The sequence below is a fragment of the Eutrigla gurnardus genome (genome assembly GCF_963514095.1).
Source record: "Eutrigla gurnardus genome assembly, chromosome: 10".
Taxonomy (NCBI): domain Eukaryota; kingdom Metazoa; phylum Chordata; class Actinopteri; order Perciformes; family Triglidae; genus Eutrigla; species Eutrigla gurnardus.
The window spans coordinates 25,969,707-25,988,437 of record NC_139924.1 but is presented as its reverse complement, the minus strand read 5'-3'; the positions used below and the strand labels follow the sequence as shown (position 1 = coordinate 25,988,437).

The 18,731-nt window shown below is 45.5% G+C and overlaps 1 protein-coding gene across 2 annotated transcripts in view; it reads left to right on the top strand.

Annotated features, from left to right (window-relative positions):
- The window catches only part of robo1 (roundabout, axon guidance receptor, homolog 1), a 150,084-nt gene that overhangs the window by 119,290 nt on the left and 12,063 nt on the right, over positions 1–18,731 (top strand). For both annotated transcript variants that reach the window (XM_084020155.1, XM_084020156.1), the window contains 13 exons: positions 571–695; positions 1,170–1,341; positions 2,882–3,087; positions 4,860–4,941; positions 5,476–5,644; positions 5,730–5,896; positions 6,542–6,663; positions 8,516–8,747; positions 9,605–9,726; positions 10,997–11,168; positions 12,916–13,116; positions 15,992–16,018; positions 17,495–17,537. In XM_084020155.1, coding sequence (XP_083876281.1) covers positions 571–695; positions 1,170–1,341; positions 2,882–3,087; positions 4,860–4,941; positions 5,476–5,644; positions 5,730–5,896; positions 6,542–6,663; positions 8,516–8,747; positions 9,605–9,726; positions 10,997–11,168; positions 12,916–13,116; positions 15,992–16,018; positions 17,495–17,537 — 1,840 coding nt within the window. The remainder of the gene's footprint in view (positions 1–570; positions 696–1,169; positions 1,342–2,881; positions 3,088–4,859; positions 4,942–5,475; positions 5,645–5,729; positions 5,897–6,541; positions 6,664–8,515; positions 8,748–9,604; positions 9,727–10,996; positions 11,169–12,915; positions 13,117–15,991; positions 16,019–17,494; positions 17,538–18,731) is intronic.

Here is an 18,731-nt window from a genome sequence, read left to right as displayed (position 1 = left end):
TCAATTATATTTGTGTTTCAAATGACAGATTGTAGATTTATGATATTTTTGGGCCTATCTAGAGTCAAGGTGTGAACGGGCTCACGCCTATCAGCCCAGCGCTGCATGGACGGCCTTGTGCTGCGACACCACACTTAGTCTGAGATGGAATTTGTCATTAAGATGCATGGATTCTGCATCCCGGTTGAGGCCTTCACTATTGGAGGGTGTCAGCATGGACAGATGGCTCAAATTTATTCCCCATTTCCATGTAAATTTTAATGGTCCATGCCCTTGCCCATGCAAATGAAGGGGCATGGGTGTAACCGTTGTTTTTTCCATTCATTACATCTATAATATGCCCTGCATTTTGAATTTAATCATTGAAGTGGTTAATCTGCTTTGCACACACGTTTGAAAGGGAGCCTGATACCTTAATAACAGATTTGAATACGGGCACGATATGATAGTCACATGTCTGTTATCTTCCATTCAAATCACACTTATAACTGTAACACTGTGATAACTAGAATACTATATTGTGCACACCTGGCTGTTCAATGGCTAACCGTCCTCATGGCTGTCCTCCAGTGCCCCCGGCGTTCGTGGTTAGACCGAGGAACCAGGTGGTCGGGGTCGGCAGGACGGTCACCTTCCAGTGCGAGGCCACTGGAAACCCACAGCCGGCCATCTTCTGGCAGCGAGAAGGCAGTCAGGTAAACAAATGAGCTACAACGGAGGTTTTAGATTTAATAAATGCAATGCAAATGTTTGTATTCAACATAGAATATGATGCAGGACTACTTTTTTATAGAATAAATATGTTAAATAAGTAATTCTGTGGTCTGTTTATTTGTTCACCTTTCAGAAGAATACAGATAGTCTCACTCGCATTATTGCATGTTTATGTCATGGATATAGAATTTTGGTTAAAAGTTACTGAATTGAATCGTGGTTTACAGAATCGAATTGTTAAAAAAAAAAAAATGTGTCCTTGAATTTAATCATTAATCGAATCGCTGTGAAGCCAAAGATTCACTCCTCTATACCGCATGCACTCATAGTTCTGGAAAGAGCTGTTTTGGAGCCATAGTTCACTTGATAACTGCTATATTAACACAGATGCTTGCATGCATATGAACTTTTTAACAGCCGTTGATATAAGTCTGACCTGTGTTGACCTTCCACAGAACCTGCTCTTCTCCTACCAACCTCCTCAACCCTCCAGCCGCTTCTCTGTGTCCCAGTCGGGTGACCTGACCATCACGGACGCCGAGCGCTCAGACATGGGATACTACAGCTGCCAAGCCATCAACACCGCCGGCAGTGTCCTCACCAAGGCTCTGCTGGAGATCACCGATGGTAGGAGACCTTCTTTGAAACACTGTTTCTGCAAAAGTCTCGGGGAGGGAATTAGGGGAACGCTGCAAGAAAAACCTGAGTGGATAAATATTGGTATTGCGGATAATCTTTGGCTCACACGGATAATGCTGTTCATCTGAAAATGCCGCGGAGCATATTAATATCCGAGTTGAGGTTTGTGAGGTCTGGTCTGGCCTGTTCTACGTGTTCCTGTCAGAGATAGAGACTCTCTGGTGCCTGTGCACCCAGACCGTGGCTCGGGATTTGGCTTTCGCTGGCTTCACACTGGCTAATGTCTCCTTCAGTATTCCACGGCTGGCTTGCTGCTGTCTACCGTTGGAAGACTGTGGCTATGTGGTGAGGTCTGGATTGGGTCCTCTAATTACTCCGCTAGCCAACCTTGGCTTCATTTCCACCGTTCCCGCAGAGAGATCTGGGCAGCTATTATTTTGTCTATGACACACCTAGATTCATCCCTTCATTTACCAAATGTCCGTCTTCATTTCAGGCCCGCCGTCGTATGTACGCCGTCTCTCCTCTCTCTGCTCGTCTCCCTCTCCTTCTGTCATGCTCTCTGGATAATAATAACAGTTATTAAAGTGAGCGGGCCACTCTGAGGCCACCACTTCTCCGCAGGCAGATCTGGTAATTACAGGTCATGCTGACAATGTTTTAGTAATTGCACCATCCCCGGCACAAAGACAAAGCGGCCCTGAGATTCCTCCGTGCACACAGACTTAGATCCGTGCTGGAAAGAATGGGATTGTTCCTCACTGGGTGGAACTTGTGATCCAGTGGGGCCGACAGCAACGGTTATCAATGCTATGAATGATGATAATAATAATAATCAGAGGGGCAGCAGACCATAAGGAATTAAAAATGATCAGGTGCATGTAATGTTCTCCTTCTGTCAAATACATGCTTTCTCTTTATGTCTTTGTTGTTGTGTGTGCTGATTGAACACTCAGGGTTCACATTGTGGGAGGCAGGGAGGCGGAGTCTAAACGCCCTCATGCTCTGTTCTGGCTGGATGTATTAGTGTGTGTGTGTGTGTGTGTGTGTGTGTGTGTGTGTGTAGGGGGAGAGGGGGAGATTGTGTTTTTTTAAGCATTTTCTCCCTTGTTTTGTGTTTTTTATGGATGGGGGATGGGGAGGGGATTGTTGGCCGTGAGCGTTGGTACGGTTGGTGCCAGGCGTCTGTTAGCTGCAGCGAGGAGACTGAAGTATCTGAGGCTGTTTCTTTTTAATTACGCTGCTTTTTATTTGGCTAAGTTCTACTCCTGCTGCTGAATGATTAGAAAATTGTTTCCAGTTCTTGGGATTGGATTTAATTCCTCCACGACTACCCTTGCAGCTTATTCGCATGCTCACATTGCTCCACGTTTGGCAGATTCTCTGCCTTTTGTGTGTTTCTTTTTTTTCTCACACAAGCTGGATGTCATTGAATCCACTGTTCCTTCTGTTCCTGCACATAAACACCTTCACCACCACATCCCCACATAATTCTCCTCCCCCCCCCCCCCCCTCCTCTTTTCCACAGTTGTGTCCGACCGCCCGCCACCGGTTATCCGACAGGGCCCGACCAATCAGACGGTAGCCGTGGACGGCACGGTGGTTTTTAACTGTGTGGCGACGGGAAACCCCACCCCCACCATCCTGTGGAGAAAGGATGGTGTTTTGGTGTCCACGCACGACTCCAGGGTCAAACAGCTGGACACCGGCGCGTTGCAGATACGCTATGCAAAGGTATGACACCCGCTCACATGTACAAATACGCCTTTGGAACATCAAGCAAAGGGAGGTTCTGTGGCGTTTGCAGAACCACACATTTCTTTAGAAGTATAATTGGGTTTTTAATCAACGTCACTTTAATGTCAATTCAAAGTGGTCCATATCACATCCATAACGTGCCGGACAAACCCCCGCTGGCTGGTAAATAAAGCATGTGTTCCCCGCCGGCATCCAGCCCTCGGCTGGCTGTCAGTCAGTCGGCAGGTTTGAAATGGAGTCTGTGAAGTCGAACAGTCTGTAGTTCCTGTCAGTCAGCAAGCAGGCGGTTCGGTGTGTCATTGTGTGTGTGTGTGTGTGTGTGTGTGATGCTGAACACACTCTTATGGAGAAGTAGGGGGGTGCTGACGTGTCTTCCAGATGGAGGCATGGCGGGGGTCAGAGGTCACGTCAGTCTGCGGTGTTCTGATGAATGCCGGCGTGACAAGATTGCAGTGTGATTGGTCCGCCGGTGCGAGGCGGGCGGGAGGAGATGCGTCTGAATCCCGACTTGTGCGAGGCACTTCACATTAATGAACTTGTCATTTCTCCCTGACAACATTTTAATGAAGATGTTTTTTGATGCGTGAGGTAATTTATTTTATTAATGCGGTCGCACGACTGTTATTGAGGTTTAATACATATTCCTGTCCTGCCTGACAAAACAATACCTTGAGGGTCACTGGCGGGACATGCTCACGCTCAGTTATTCAAACTATTTATCTTATTGTTTTCCTCCCTTTTGCTGTGTTTGTGCTCCGGCACAGAAGCCCTCAGCGTCCCATGCATCACCAACAAACTCCAAAGAGAATTATCCGTCAGACTTTGAAAGCAGACGTCTCTTTAAAATGCAGCAGCGTGAAAATGCTTCCTATACGTTTGCCAACGGGGTTATGTTCTGTTTTTGTTCATTAGCCCGTTAGCTAGAAAAGCCTCTCAAATAATTGCCAATCTTTTTCAATTAAAAGGGCCGTGAGCCAAGAAATAAATGTCGTTTTTTTTTTTGGTTGGGATCCAAAATCCAGGTGTCGATCCAAGCTCTATTTTCTCATGTACTCCTTTCTTTTCAATGACAACACATTGGCTCATGTACCACATCATTGTCTCTCTCTCTCTGTGTATTTTGATGCAGATCCAGAGGCAGATTATGTTTTCCATGAATAAAAATAACTTGCCTGAGAGAGAGGCGTAAGCTCTCTGAGTGCTTTTAAGTGTTTTGTAATCCCCTGTCCTAAAATTTAAATAAACTAAAAATTACTACACTGTATTGGCCGATGCATAATGGTCTCTAAAAGCACAGTGAGTCCGACTTTTCCCAACGTGCCTTTTATATTTAAAAGTGTTGGAATAATTGTGGTTGCACCATTCCGTCAGCTTGTCACCACATCTGTTGCACAGAGCAGTCGCTTCCTCGTCTGGCACTCAGGGGGACGGAGAGAGAAAAAAAGGTCTCCAATTAGCCGATGATCCGGTGATTCTTTTTTTTTTTTTTTTTTCCCCATTTGACTAGGAATGGTTTGCCACTTGGCCTTTTCAGCTGCTGTCTGCTAGTTTCTGCTGGGAAAGAGATGATCTTGAGATTATCAGGCAATGACAGCTGCCTGCTACCGACTCCACCCAAATGTCAATAAGCAGAGGAGTGTGTGTGTGTGTGTGTGTGTGTGTGTGTGTGTGTGTTGGGGGGAGGGGCAGGGTGGTTCACGTTTTAATAATTTCCATTTAACCCAATGTGCTGGTCTCTTCTCCTGCAGCTCGGTGACACTGGTACCTACAGCTGCATCGCCTCCACGCCCAGCGGAGAGGCCTCGTGGAAAGCCTACTTGGAGGTCCACGGTAAGACCCATCACCCAGTACGGAGGTCTAGTGTCCACCAGTAGGAGTTTTCTAATGACAAGTAGGCTTGGGACGATATGAACATTTCATGTCACGGTTATCCTGGATGATATTATCCCGATAAAAAAATCTAAATACGCTTTTAAATGTCAGAAAAACATACGAGAATCACTTTTACTCACAATTTGTATTGCATCACATATATAACATCTTTTTTTTGAAGATCAGTAGTACAAATAAAATATATTTCTGGAGGCCTTCTTTTTAAATCAGACTCTATTTTTTGCTACCCTACCTAGACACCTTTTCAATTCACTCATATATGGGACTTTATTCACGATTATCCCAATAAGATTATGTTAAAACCCTTGCATCCCTCATGACAAGTATATCTTTATTAAATTGCTTGATGTGCTTTAACAATAAGTTAAATAAAAGGCGGTAATATCAAAGTCGGAGATGTTTTGCATGCCTGTGAAACAGCATTGAGCTACATTCTCACCTGTTCCCTCCCTTCCTCTGTTCTCCATTCAGAGTTTGGAGTCCCCGTCCAGCCAAACAGGCCGACTGACCCCAACCTGATCCCCAGTGCACCGTCCAAACCAGAGGTCACCGACGTCACACGCACCTCCGTCTCCCTCTCCTGGAGACCGAACCTCAACGCCGGAGCCACGCCCACCTCGTATATAATAGAGGCCTTCAGGTAAAGCTGCAGAGATCGGTAAACATAACTGCAAGGCCTTAAGGCAACATTTTAAACCTCGCTTCTGTCTGCTGGGTGTCCACAGTCATGCATCAGGGAGCAGCTGGCAGACCTTGGTCGAGCATGTGAAAACCGAGGCGTTTGTGCTGAAGGGCTTGAAGCCCAGTGCAGTCTACCTCTTCCTGGTGCGGGCAGCCAACGCCTACGGGCTGAGTGATCCCAGTCCAATCACTGAAGCTGTGAAAACACAAGGTGAGAGCCGCCTTCCTGCTCACAGAAAACATTAGGTATAGGACTGTATGAACGTTTCATGTCAAAATACTGGAATCACTTTACATTAAGTTTTTTTTTTTTTTTTATGTCTTTATTGGTTTTTGTATTCATACAACAAAATCCAACAATTTAAACATACTACATATATGTACATAATATAGTAATTCAAATACTAATACAGAAAAGGTAAATAAATTAAATGTCCTAATAAAATTAATAATTAAAAAGATAAATTGAGCCAACACATTAGTCAACAAATTACTGAGCAATAAATAATGAATTAAATAAATAGATAAATACAAATAATAATCTAAAATACTTTACCTTAAGTTTTATTGAATCAGAAGATCGGACACATCTTTATGAGTGGATAATTAGATTCTATTAAATGAGGTAATCATAAAATCCCCCTGCATAAATAAAGGATAAATAAATCAAATATATGAGCAACATTGTGTGAATCTGTATTTTTTAAAATCAGGCTGTATTTTCTTTTCAGTTAAAATTCAACACGATTCATTTATTTTCATTTTAACACGATCAGCGATATAATCCCACATCGTCCCGTTCATATACAGCAATGTTATATTGTCCTTTTTTGTCCGTCTGCCCTTCTGCGTACAGACATCCCTCCCACCAGTCAGGGCGTGGACCATCGTCAGATCCAAAGGGAGCTGGGAGAAGTGCTCATCCACCTGCACAACCCCACCATCCTCTCCTCCTCCTCGGTCAGGGTGCAGTGGACGGTGAGTCGAGTGATCTCAAACACACAAACACGCCACTAGCTCTACACAGCTGTATGGATCATTGGTACAGCTGGTCACAAAAGCTCTGAGGTTAGTCTTCTGACATGGATGGCTAACGTGCTAACGTCCTAGCACCCTTCAGAGGACGGACACAGCTGTCCAAGTGTTCTCAGTTGCCCATCTGGCACGAGCTTGAACTGATCGACTGGCCAGAGACCAGAACTCTTAGCTCCGCCCACAGTGGACTACAGAGCCTTCCTGCTGCACCGCGTTGTGCTGTATAGCGGCGTGTGGCGTGCCAGCCTGTGCCCTCTCAGATTGGAAACACTTGACGGCTGTTAAAATAATACAAGTGAGAAGGAAGAGGCGGCCAACTCGTGCTCTTAAGTGGAAATGGCTTCCAGATGTTAGATAGGTGGGCGAGGAAGACGTAGCAGCTTATCTGGTGGCTTTGATATGAAGTGCTAATGTCCACCTGATCTGGTTAATAGTATAGCTATGCTGTCCAGCGTAGTAGCAGATCTTGGTATTATGGGATGGCTCACTGAAAGGCCTTCTGACATCAGGCCACCCCTGCATTCCCAGGTAGGGAAGTGCCATAGTGAGTGATGAATGGGACTGAGGAGACATGAAAAGGATACTGACATGTCAAGACTGATTTAAAACATTACTGCCCGGTTACCATGTCTGTTTGGAATGTTCCAAAAAAAAAAACATGACATGAGGGAGAATGACATTATAGTCGAGCGACTGGGTTTCCTTGTTTTGTGGCGTTAAATCTATTCCCAATGTGGACTTTTCCTTTGTGCGCTGGTAAATGGTTGCACAGTTTTCCAGGCTAATGAAGACCACCTGAGCCAGCGGCATATATTACGGGGGAGGGATAAAGAAATCTTTACAAGTCGGTGCTGCCTGCCTTCCACGGAGGGTGGTAAGGGATGTCAGCATACGGCTTTGCAATCATTCTTTTTCTTCAAGGAATATTGTTGTATTCTCAACCAGCAGCCAGTCGGTACGCTGGAGAGCAGCACAGGATGAGACAGGCTGTTCTGGGAGTCTGGGCCCTGTTTAACCAGCTCCAGACTTAGAGGAACCTCTGGCCAATGACCTCATGCTGCGGTTCGCAAAAAGAAAAAAATCGCTGCTTCTCCAAATGGCGCATGGACTGACAGTTGAAAAAGAGAGATGTGGATACGGATGGATTAACGGAGGGTCGATGGGGATGAGCGTGGACCCCCTTTTAGGGATGTCCCCATCTCATTTTTTAGCTTCCGATCTGATTCCGATATTTCCTGAAACTGGTTTTCCGATAACGATTTCCGATATAAATGGCCTCATTTAGGACGTTAAATAGGACTTTGGTTGTGACGTGCGACATTTTTTAAACTAGCTAACCTATTTGTCCTACTTTCCAACTAGATAATGGCGGCTGATGCACTAGAACAACAACGACAAACAAATGGAATCATGGGAAATATTAAATATGGATCAGCCATGACATTTAATTGGATCGGCCGATCCCGATCCACCTTAAAAACCCAGTATCTGGGGCCGATCAGATCCGGGTATCGGATCGGGACCACTTTCCAACTAGATAATGGCGGCTGATGCACTAGAACAACAACGACAAACAAATGGAATCATGGGAAATATTAAATATGGATCAGCCATGACATTTAATTGGATCGGCCGATCACGATCCACCTTAAACACCTAGTATCGGGACATCCCTACCCACCTTTTCCTGGTGTATCAGTTGCACGAATCCATATCTATTCCATTCATCATGTCAGCTTCCTCTGTGATCCGTGAAGCAGCTAATCAAGTCTTTGCCCCCCATGTCATTCACAAGGTGGAGCAGCAGTCTCAGTACATCCAGGGCTACAAGGTGATGTACAGGCCTTCGCCGGAGGGGCAGCACCGGAGCGAGTGGGCCGTGTTCGAGGTGCGGACGCCCGGGGAGGACAGCGCCGTCGTGCCGCAGCTTCGGAAGGGCGTCACGTACGATTTCAAAGTCCGCCCCTTCTTCAACGAGTTCCAGGGGACAGACAGCGACATCAAGATTGGCAAGACGCTGGAAGAAGGTGGGGGGGCGCGGCCGCTCGAATGTGTGCTTTAGTGCTTGCATGTGTGCATGCATGTTTTCATGTTTACACAATTTTTATATGCACAGCTTGCATGTGTGAGAGCAGCACGACAGCTGTTCACAGCAGGCAGCGAGGCCAGGATTATGTTATGCTCAAATGTGGTGCGTTCAAGCGTGCAAAAGGGTGGATGTTCAGCTCTTTAAATGGCCTATGGAAAGCCGTATACAACACTCCAGTGGAAGTGTTATACTAATGTCTCGGAGGGTGTGGTTGTGGCAGTCTCATGAGGTTTGGTTGAAACCCAACTGCATATTTGAATCTGTAGCCAAACGTGAGCGTTTAGAGAGTGTCTGCGTGTTGCATGTGTGGGAGTGTGTTTTTTTTTTTTTTTTCTCCTTTTGTTCCCAATTTTGTTGATAATTGTTTTCGGTGCTATAAACATAACGTTTGTCGCTCCCGTGTGCAGAAAAAAAAGCCTGTTTTTATAACACTCACTCACCCTGTGATTACGTCTTTTTATGTTGCATTCATAATTACTTGTGTTTAATTACGTCTGGAACACAGGTTGGTGTTCACACGCACCGTCATTCACGCCGCCACCAGAATGTCTGTTTTCAGTACACAGTTATTTGCTTTTATTTCCCCACAAAAGCGCTCGTGTTGAACCAACTCGGTTGTCACACAAAAGCCTCGTCATTTTGATTATTAGTCTTTTGTTCTCACCGCGGCGTCAGTCTCACACAGAGATCCAGCTAAACAGGATGAGGTGGGGAGGCTGCGTGCAGCTATGAAAAAAAGCAACTGTTTCATGTATGAAGGTGTGTTTTTTTTTGTCTTTTGTCTGCCCCCCTCAGCCCCTAGTGCCCCTCCTCGTGAGGTTACAGTGGCGGAGAGCGGGGACAATGGGACCGCCATCGTGGTCTCCTGGCAACCCCCTCCAGAAGAGGAGCAGAATGGGGTGGTCCAGGAATACAAGGTAACACAAAAAACAACAAAATAGCATCCAGCAGTCCAAGCAACTGGGACTCGTATTGTAGAGACACACAAAGGAGACACACATGGCCGTCAGAGCAGAGATAACAGGGGGGAGAGACAATACACAGACATGGAAAGGTAATGCATTCCTGGTGGAGGCACACCTTTGTACACGAGTCAGGGAAGGAGTCACAGGCAAGGGGAGCTGCTGGGAACTGTTGTGAAACAGTGCCATCTGGTGGCGACAGTAGACCCACACATGAAAGGGGAAAATTAGAAGTTTTTTTTTTTTATCTTCTCTAGGTTGGGCCTTAACCTGTGATTACACATCATTGTGTGTTTAGTAAAAATGATTTCAATGATTAAACTACTTATTTGAACCGCAAACTGCGTTAAAGTTAACTTGTATTGATGGTATTATATGATTTAATAGAAGCATCCATGTAAGTAGTTCTATTGTCATTCCTGTCATTTCTTAGGAATGCTAACGAGTCCCCTCTTTTTCTAATGACCTCACTCCGGACAGCGCTGTCTGAAAGCTTTTTTTTTTGGGGGGGGTTAGTTGGTAGAAGTAGTGATGAGGCAGAGTCATTGTAAACGTTCGGCCGCTGTTAATTTTCCAGGTAAATGTATTCTGCTGATAGACCGTAAGAGTAATTTCATGCTTTTTAAGTCCGGCTCGAGAGCGTTCCCTGCTCATTACCGAGCGGCGGTCCCCGGCGGCTCCTCCACTCGCCGCAATTTTTTAAGATACACAGAAAATGTCAGGGCTTTGTAGTTCCATCACACACAAACACACCTATAGCACAGACACAAGGAAGTGTGTGTGTTAACTGCGTGGGAGGAGGAGGTGGAGGAGGAGGGGTAAAGAAAGCAGAATGTCAGGTCCAGGATGTGGAGGTCTCCAGGCCTCACACTGAGGTGAATGTATACTTCTCTTTGTGGCCCCCGGTTCCAGTCCTCCTTCCTGGGAGTGACACCACTTAGCTTCTGCTGAAAATTGGGTTATGGGGATGATTACTGATCCACATTTGTTTTTCATTGGCTTAAGGCTACACCGAGACTTGTTATGGCTACCTCGGCTAATACTGACCCTGTGTTCAGCACGCCTCTGGAAAACAGAAAGCCACCATGTTCAATGTTTTGCAATAGCAGCAGCGGCCAATTATAAGGACACAGATTGGCAGCAGCTACACCAAAGTGAATGTTGTCACAAAGCCGTCATAACATTGCCTCAGCGTCCCACTTTCTATTTGTCTCTGTCGTGGCAGATTTGGTGCTTGGGGAACGAGAGCAGGTACCACATCAACCGCACAGTCGACGGCGCCGCCTTATCCGTGCTGATTCCCAGTCTGGCCCCGGGGATCCGCTACAGCGTGGAGGTAGCAGCCAGCACGGGGGCGGGTCCCGGGGTCAAGAGCGACGTCACCTTCTTCCAGCTCGGTGTGTAGAAACAACCTTCAGCTCTCTCTCTCTCTCTCTCTCAGGAGGTCTTATTTTCTTTTTTTCTTTCCGTGTTTCAATGTGTTTGTCCTCTGGCAATCCAAACAGAATGAAACCCAATCGTAAGACAAACACTCGTGGCATTAATCCAGTCATCTGCAAGGAAGAGCTATGTGACTTCCTGCCAAGTACGGTTATGTAATTCCATGTCTTTGTATTGATGGACATGTCCAAGCCTTTTCCCTCTCTTTATCCACAGTGATGCTTAAAAAAAAAACTGTAATTGATGTGATTACTGTTATTGAAACATCATCAAACTTGGAAGATTCTGATGAGTTTGAATGAACAGCACTACAGTAGCTGGCAGACAGACGTGGGCACATTACATTCCTGTGTGGCAGCTGTTGAGCTGGCAGCCCCACCCTGCTCCCTTTCCAGCCTCCACTTCGCTTTCAAACCACCACGACAATGAGGAATCCTGGACATGACACGTTATTAATGCCGAAGAAAACACACAGCAGACTGCTGTGTGACTAGTTGCTCTAATTTATTTATTTTTGTCCGTCTAGACACGCAGATATTTTGAGCTTTATTTTATTCCCCAAAGTCTCAGGAGAAGGGTAGAAAACAAACAAACAGCAGAACTCCGTCTGGTTTTAAATGTGTGATGGAGTGGGCATGAAGAAGCATGGGCTGTGACTGATACCATTTCTCTCCCCTTGAAGAGTTCCTGTGGTGATTGTTGCCATGTTCCAACACTGGAGTGGAACAATGTGCCTCGGGGACCCGCGCTACACCCAAATGCATTTGTCACACTCTGGAGCTTGCATGCGTCATCCCAGAGCCCCGGATACCTGTACAGTCCCTCGTGGGCTGCTTAGTCACATCGGCTGGCTGCGTTCACTCGGCCAGACAGCCACCAAATAGAGAAGACAGAGGAGAGAGAGAGAGGCAGTGGGAAAACAGAGACATGGACTGAGATAAAGACGGCAGAGGGATGTGGAGGAGGGAAAGCAGGGAGCTGGTTTTTGCCTCTGGCTTTTTGAGAGTCGGTGGCTGCAACATGAAAGAGTGGAGCCAAAAAAGAGATGAAGACAAAGTAACACGAACATGAAGACGTTTCAGAATGGCGGGGGTTGGGGCAACCCAAAAAGAAGTCTTTCATGTATCACGCATGAGGGGAGAGGCACAGAGAGAATAGACAGATGAGAAAAACAGACCGAGAGCGGCTTGTTGTGAGCAGCCGTGCAGACGTTTCACAGCAGAAACGCCTTCAAGGCATTCTCACCTCGGCTTCCCACGGATGTGCACCAGGTTTTTTTTGGCTAATTACTAGTATTTGAGGATGATCTCATTGGATTTATTTATACCATGGTACCACCATTGCTCGGTGTAAAATGATGGCAGTTTTAATGTCTTTTCGGTTGCTTTCCGTCTGCTCACCTGCCATTGTTGACTGGGATTTGCGATGAAAGACGTTTGAATAATAGAGAGAAACGACTGCGTTTCCACGCGGCGGCCTCACACACACCCGCTGAGATGAAGCAGGAATGTTCATATGTATTTATTTTGAATATATTTTCTCTATTTCAGGCTTTTTCCACTTGGTTTGAGTTTTAAATTACATTCCGTTACCTCGTCTCTTGTTTTAACGTCCCTAACTCCCTTTATTTCATGTGTGCTATCCAATTTTCCACCACCAAATGTACCTTTTTTTTTAAATATCTCCTCCATTCCCCGTCTTCAGATGCATCTGGGCGGATGACGGAGACCGTGGACCAGGAGAACCCTCTGTCCCAGCAGATCTCAGACGTGGTCAAGCAGCCGGCCTTTATAGCCGGCATAGGAGCAGCTTGCTGGATCATCCTCATGGTCTTCAGCATCTGGTTGTACCGACACCGAAAGAAGAGGAACGGCCTCTCCAGCAGCTACGCAGGCATACGCAAGGGTCAGTACACGAGCACGCTCCCAGGAACGTCCACCTTCTGGTTTGCACAGGACGTTTTGGTGATTTGGTGGTGTTTCAACCCCAGTCTCCTCCATCTTCTGCATCCCAAATGCTGCCAACCAACCTCACATTCAACCTGTCAAACACAGAGCGAGCACTCGAGGTGAAGTCGAACTGAAAGTCCAATGGAGCACTCCCGCTGAGAGCATGGATTTCTTTTTCATACTTCTCCTCACACTCATTCTGCGAGGGTGTGTGAAGAGTGTTTTCCACAAAGTACATTTTGAGGTCCAACAACTCCCCTTTTAGCAACTCCCTTCTGACTGCTAGGAGAGAGAGACAGAGAGAGAGAATGTCTTACCAGAATACATCTTTATCAAGGACATGCCAGCATTTTCACATGCTTGAAGTACTCTTCTCTCCTTTTTTATATTGGGCTTTTAGCAAGAAATGTTAATCGTGTCTACTTAGTAGGGGTGAGTATTGGCAAGAACCTCACGATACGATACATATCACGATACTTTGGTCACGATACGATACGTATCACGATATTGCGATATAAATAAAGATGGAAACACAAGTACCTGTATATGTACATCAGATGATATTGATCAGAGGACAAATTGAGTCAAAACTATTTCATTCAAAACAGCCTCTCCATTTTATTAATTCCCATGAAATTCACTGGAATAAATATTGAAAATCAAATGAAAAAGGATAAAGTACTGCATTCACAACGTGTCTAAACATTAATCTTTTTTTCGTTGAAAAATCGATATTGTATTGGGTATATATTGCCGTATCAATATTTTTACCCACTACTTAGCATATGTTCTACCCCTAGATACAGCGTTACTCAGTGGATAATTTTTTTTTTTTTTTTTACCTAACGTGAGTGAAAGTGACAGGACTCGTGACACGGCCCACCTTTGCCCACAATAGTCGGGGTATAAAGAGAGCTATTAGCCTTTCTTTCTGAGTCTCATTCATCTGTGAGCTGTCCTAATGCGTGGCCTTGGGCTGTGCAGCTGCTGCCTGAGAGCGCTACCTGTGCCGGGCTCAGGTTTACCGCTGACTGCCAGGGTTAGAGGAGATCCACCCTTCAACCTCGAGACACACACAGACAATCGGCTTGGCTTAGCTGCTTCTAATCTGTAGCCGTCATACAGCAAAACACACAGGCCGTCCATGTGCAGTCCAACGTTAGTTTGGAGTTGCGAGTCATGTGAAAGTGACAGAAGCTTTTCCTTAAGCTCTTTGGTCGTTCACAGCTTTTACACATACCTGTGTGGTCGGTAATAGTCTCGACTGTTGTTTCTTCCAACATCCTCGCTAAGACCAATGTGACGTTTCCAATTATGTCTCAATGCAATCACACTAATGGTTATATGTTGCCGGACGTTGTTTTTCTGGGAAGAAATGACGTCCAATCTTAGATTTCCTCATCAGCAATACTCAATAAAGGTAATTGTACCTTTGAAGACTTTAATGGTGAGAGTAACGATCTGTGGCCGGGTGGCAGATAAGACTTGTGTAGGCTGAGGTTGCCCTTTGCCTCTCTGTGATTCTATACGTTGATGTTTACTCACATGAACTCACAAAGGCTCTTCAGGGGCACAGTAGGCAGACGCCCCCCTCCTCCTCCCCGTGCACACAGACCACAAGAGGCCGCGGTCTTTGTTGGAACTGGTTACTAAGAATGTTTTGAAAGGAGCATAATTGCAACCACATGAAGCAACAATCTGCACTCGGGGTGAAATAGGCTGAATAGGGACTCGTGTATGTGTGTATGCCTGTAATCTACGTTTAAATGTCAAATAGACCCTTATTTTCTCTCTACCAATGAATGATATCATGCAAACCTTATGTGTGGACATACTGTAATATACATGTGAATATGCCACGCTGCAGAGATCCTCAAAAAGAAATCTTAGAACTGAAATACTTCAAACAATTCAGCTTAAAACGAGCAACTAAATGATGACGTAACTTAAGGAGCTTCGGAGCTCCGTTACAGCTTCATCTATCTGTGACAGTCTAGAAGCCAGTTTATGTATTTCAATCACTTTGCCTTCCAAGCGTTAGTCCGTCCCTTCTTCAAAGGGATTCATCAAACAGATAAAAGCCAACCAACTGTTCATATCTGTCGACTTGTTGGAGCAACAAGACGAGAGATTGGGACGTGATAGGATGCTCGTGGTATTTAGAGGACATCCGATGGTGCAGGTACTGTAGAAAGTTTGACGGCTGCAGTGTCTTTTTTGTTCTCAGATGTCTCATTCTGTAAGTTGAAGACAGACTGCAGCGTTTCTAATGCACATCTTTTAAAGCCGTGAAGTGGATCGCTACCAGCATGGTGCAACGTTGCACCAAATTCAATGCAAACTGTAGCATTCTCCACTCCTTCAAAGAGGGCAACGCAGGACAAAGTTAATTTTATAGAAGATACCCACAGACCACAGCAGCCATTATAGAATCTAAATCTGCCTCCAGTCCGTTCCTCTTTCTTGCACAAGGGCCCCTTCCCATGCCAAAGTGTGAGTAATCGAGCTGTATGGGTGATGATGTGTGTGTTAGAGATAGCAACAGATATCTCCCTGGTGTGTGACCCCTGCCCAGCAGGCCTCCGACTGTCTGAGCCGGGATTTGAACCGGCAGCTGGCTCAACACTCACTTTGGGGTCCAGTGATGTCTGCAGGGATCAAAGACGAGGGGCCAGCGAGAAGCGTGTGAATACAGTCGAAAATGCTTTTTATGGATTTCTGTACTGGTGGTGATGAAGCCCATGAGTTATGTCCCAGGAACTAAATCTATGTGCACATTAACCATCAATGAAACAAATGAGTGATTTAGTTTTTTGATTCTGTCCCAACAGTGCCGTCCTTTACGTTCACACCAACAGGTAAGCACTTTTCCATCATTTACAGTGAGGAATGTCTGTTTCTATTTATTCACTGTATAAATACAGTACATTTCACTTCACAACACTTCTTTTATTTTATCACCTGGAACCATCGCAGTCCTCATTGCCATCAACTGCAGAGAAGTCCCTACTGCAAGTAAAAAAGCCATCACAAAATGTTGGCTCCAGAAAAATGCCCCCACTACAGATTATTTTGTTAATATTGTAAAACGACATGTTCTAGAGCAGTGAGATGGTGAAAAACTGGGTATGATACCTTTCTGTACTAAAAGATGAAAAAGATCTATAAATAAAGAAGTCAGCAAGGACACTCGGTGTGTAACAATAAAACAACGGGACGGTTTAAAGATCGACCTAGAAATAAAATGTTCCACCGGGTGTTCGGGGTCGGGTCGGAGCGTTCAAGAGCAGCAGGCCCCACTACTGAGAGGTGCTGCTGTAACTCGTGGTAACTTGATCAAAGGGCTGCTGGCAACCTCCGATGGGATTTAAGAGAATGACACACCACCGGCGCTCCAACACACCAATTAGATAGGCGAGCAGCAGCGGAGCTAAGGAGGTTATCTGTGAATTGAAGTGACTTTAATAGAGGCATGTCGGGGGTTTTTTGGTTGGTGCGATGGCGATTGTGAAACGGTGAAGTCAAGTTGAGAGCAGGGCAAGGAGAGAGTTTGTGTTTGTGGTTACAGGCTGATCCTGTCTGTGCACAGCTCCTTTCTAAACAGTAGCAGTGTTGTTTCTGTCTGCCCCGAGGCGTGCAATCATGTCGAATAATTTTGCAGTTGCAAGCTCTTTTTTTTTTTTATGATCTGCTGGAAATCTTTCAGGTGCAACACACTCCTGGCTTGTGCGGTGAGGTGTCTGTCTCTTTAAGAAGAAAATCCCGTACCCCTGGTACCCGGTGTAGAGCCAGGACGTTACAGTTTGACTGATTTTAATCTAGAATTAGATGGCGATACGTTTGGTTTGCATTAGAGAGAGCTGATCTAAGAGCTCACTTCCTGTTTTGGGGAAATGAAACACGGGATCGACACAGCTAAGGCCAGACCTGGCCGCTCTTCCACCTCCTCTCAGGGAAGAGATTGGAATTAAAGTCTGAGGTTTATCTCTCCTTCACACACCGGCAGCTTAGAACTCCTTGAAAGAGTCCAACTTCCAGCGTGCAGAACTTCAAAGACACTGAACCAAAGAGCTCTGCATTTCTGTTCCTTCATAAGCCTCTTACATATCGTCCTCCTGTTGTTGTTGCTGTTGCTGTGTGTGTGTGTGAGTTATGCCAAACACAAACACACACACTCACGTACATGCTCACTTGAACTGATAATAATACAAACACTCGTAAGAAGAAGCATTCCAATCATAGCGAACAAAATGACGATTCAAAATCTAATGAATAAAATAGAGATTAATTAGATGATGACTAATAATAGTTGACTTTATTTTCTCTTGTTTCAGTGGCATATCAGAGAGGAGGAGAAGGCGTCAGCAGCGCTGGAAGGTAAGAGTTCATTTTTTTTAGAAGATATTCCAAATAAGCACATTTTTTGGGGGAATGGACAAATACAGCTGCCACATGAGTAGGTTGTACTTTGTTCAAACGAACACTAGGGGGAGTGCTGTGACTTTCTGAAGCAGCCCAGCTCTGCTGAGGGGTAAGGAAGGAGGTGCATTAAATATGTTATGATAACAGGAACAAAGCCCCATGTATTCTGCCAGGTGCCCATCCTCATCCTGCGTGGTGGAGAGCCACATCCAACCACAAGGCTGTGCCGTAGCGTCACCCTGAAATACTATATAGAGATACATGCATGCACGTAGCAGGAGCGGCACACCTCTTCATGCTGTGGAATGGTGCATTGTGTGCACTGAGAAAACTCTTTCTATATCCACTCCTACAGCCGGGGAATGATGACATTGAGTATGTAAAATATTTGTTTGCCTTTACTGAGAGCACAGAATGCACACATTACTGCCTGTAAGCGTACATGTGTGTGTGTGTGTATTAATAGTTAGCTCGGAGCCATCAGCAGTAAATCCATATTCATTATATTGCCCGGTTGTGTGATTGAATCCCATATGCGGCGTGGCTGTGTCAGCGCTGCACAAAGACAATGGCCATTCAATATCAACACACCGCCGCCGCCGCGGTGATTGAGGAGCTTGTTGTGAGATTGTGTTTGGCTGCGCAAGACAAATGCGTTCATTACCCCAAAATGAATCCAAGAAATGAGTCATTTGAGAGGGAACGAGGAGACGTAACTCAATGCTAATTCGGCGTTGGGATATGCAAACGGGGGAGTCACACTGTGGACGGTTGGATACTGAAACTATATATGGCTCTGGAGGAGCAGCATGCATTTTATTCTCAGCTCTTTTAACCCCCGCTGGTCAGGTTGTACAGTAGAATCCTGTTGATCTTATATTGAGACGGATGGCCAGATGATGATGATGGTGAGACTGGTCCACGTGAGTTTCTCCTCTGGTGCTGGAGATTCATTCCTCTCCTCCTGAACAGCTAAACAAACTTGTTTAAAACCGTAGAGATGTTGTGTAACATCATGGAAATCTACTCAGGGAGCATTTGTGGTTCACTGGCTGATCGGGACGCACATTTTGCAACATTGGGAGTGAATGTTATCTGGATGTCTAATCCAGGCAGTCCGCTAATGCTCATGAGGGCTTAAGGAAAGTG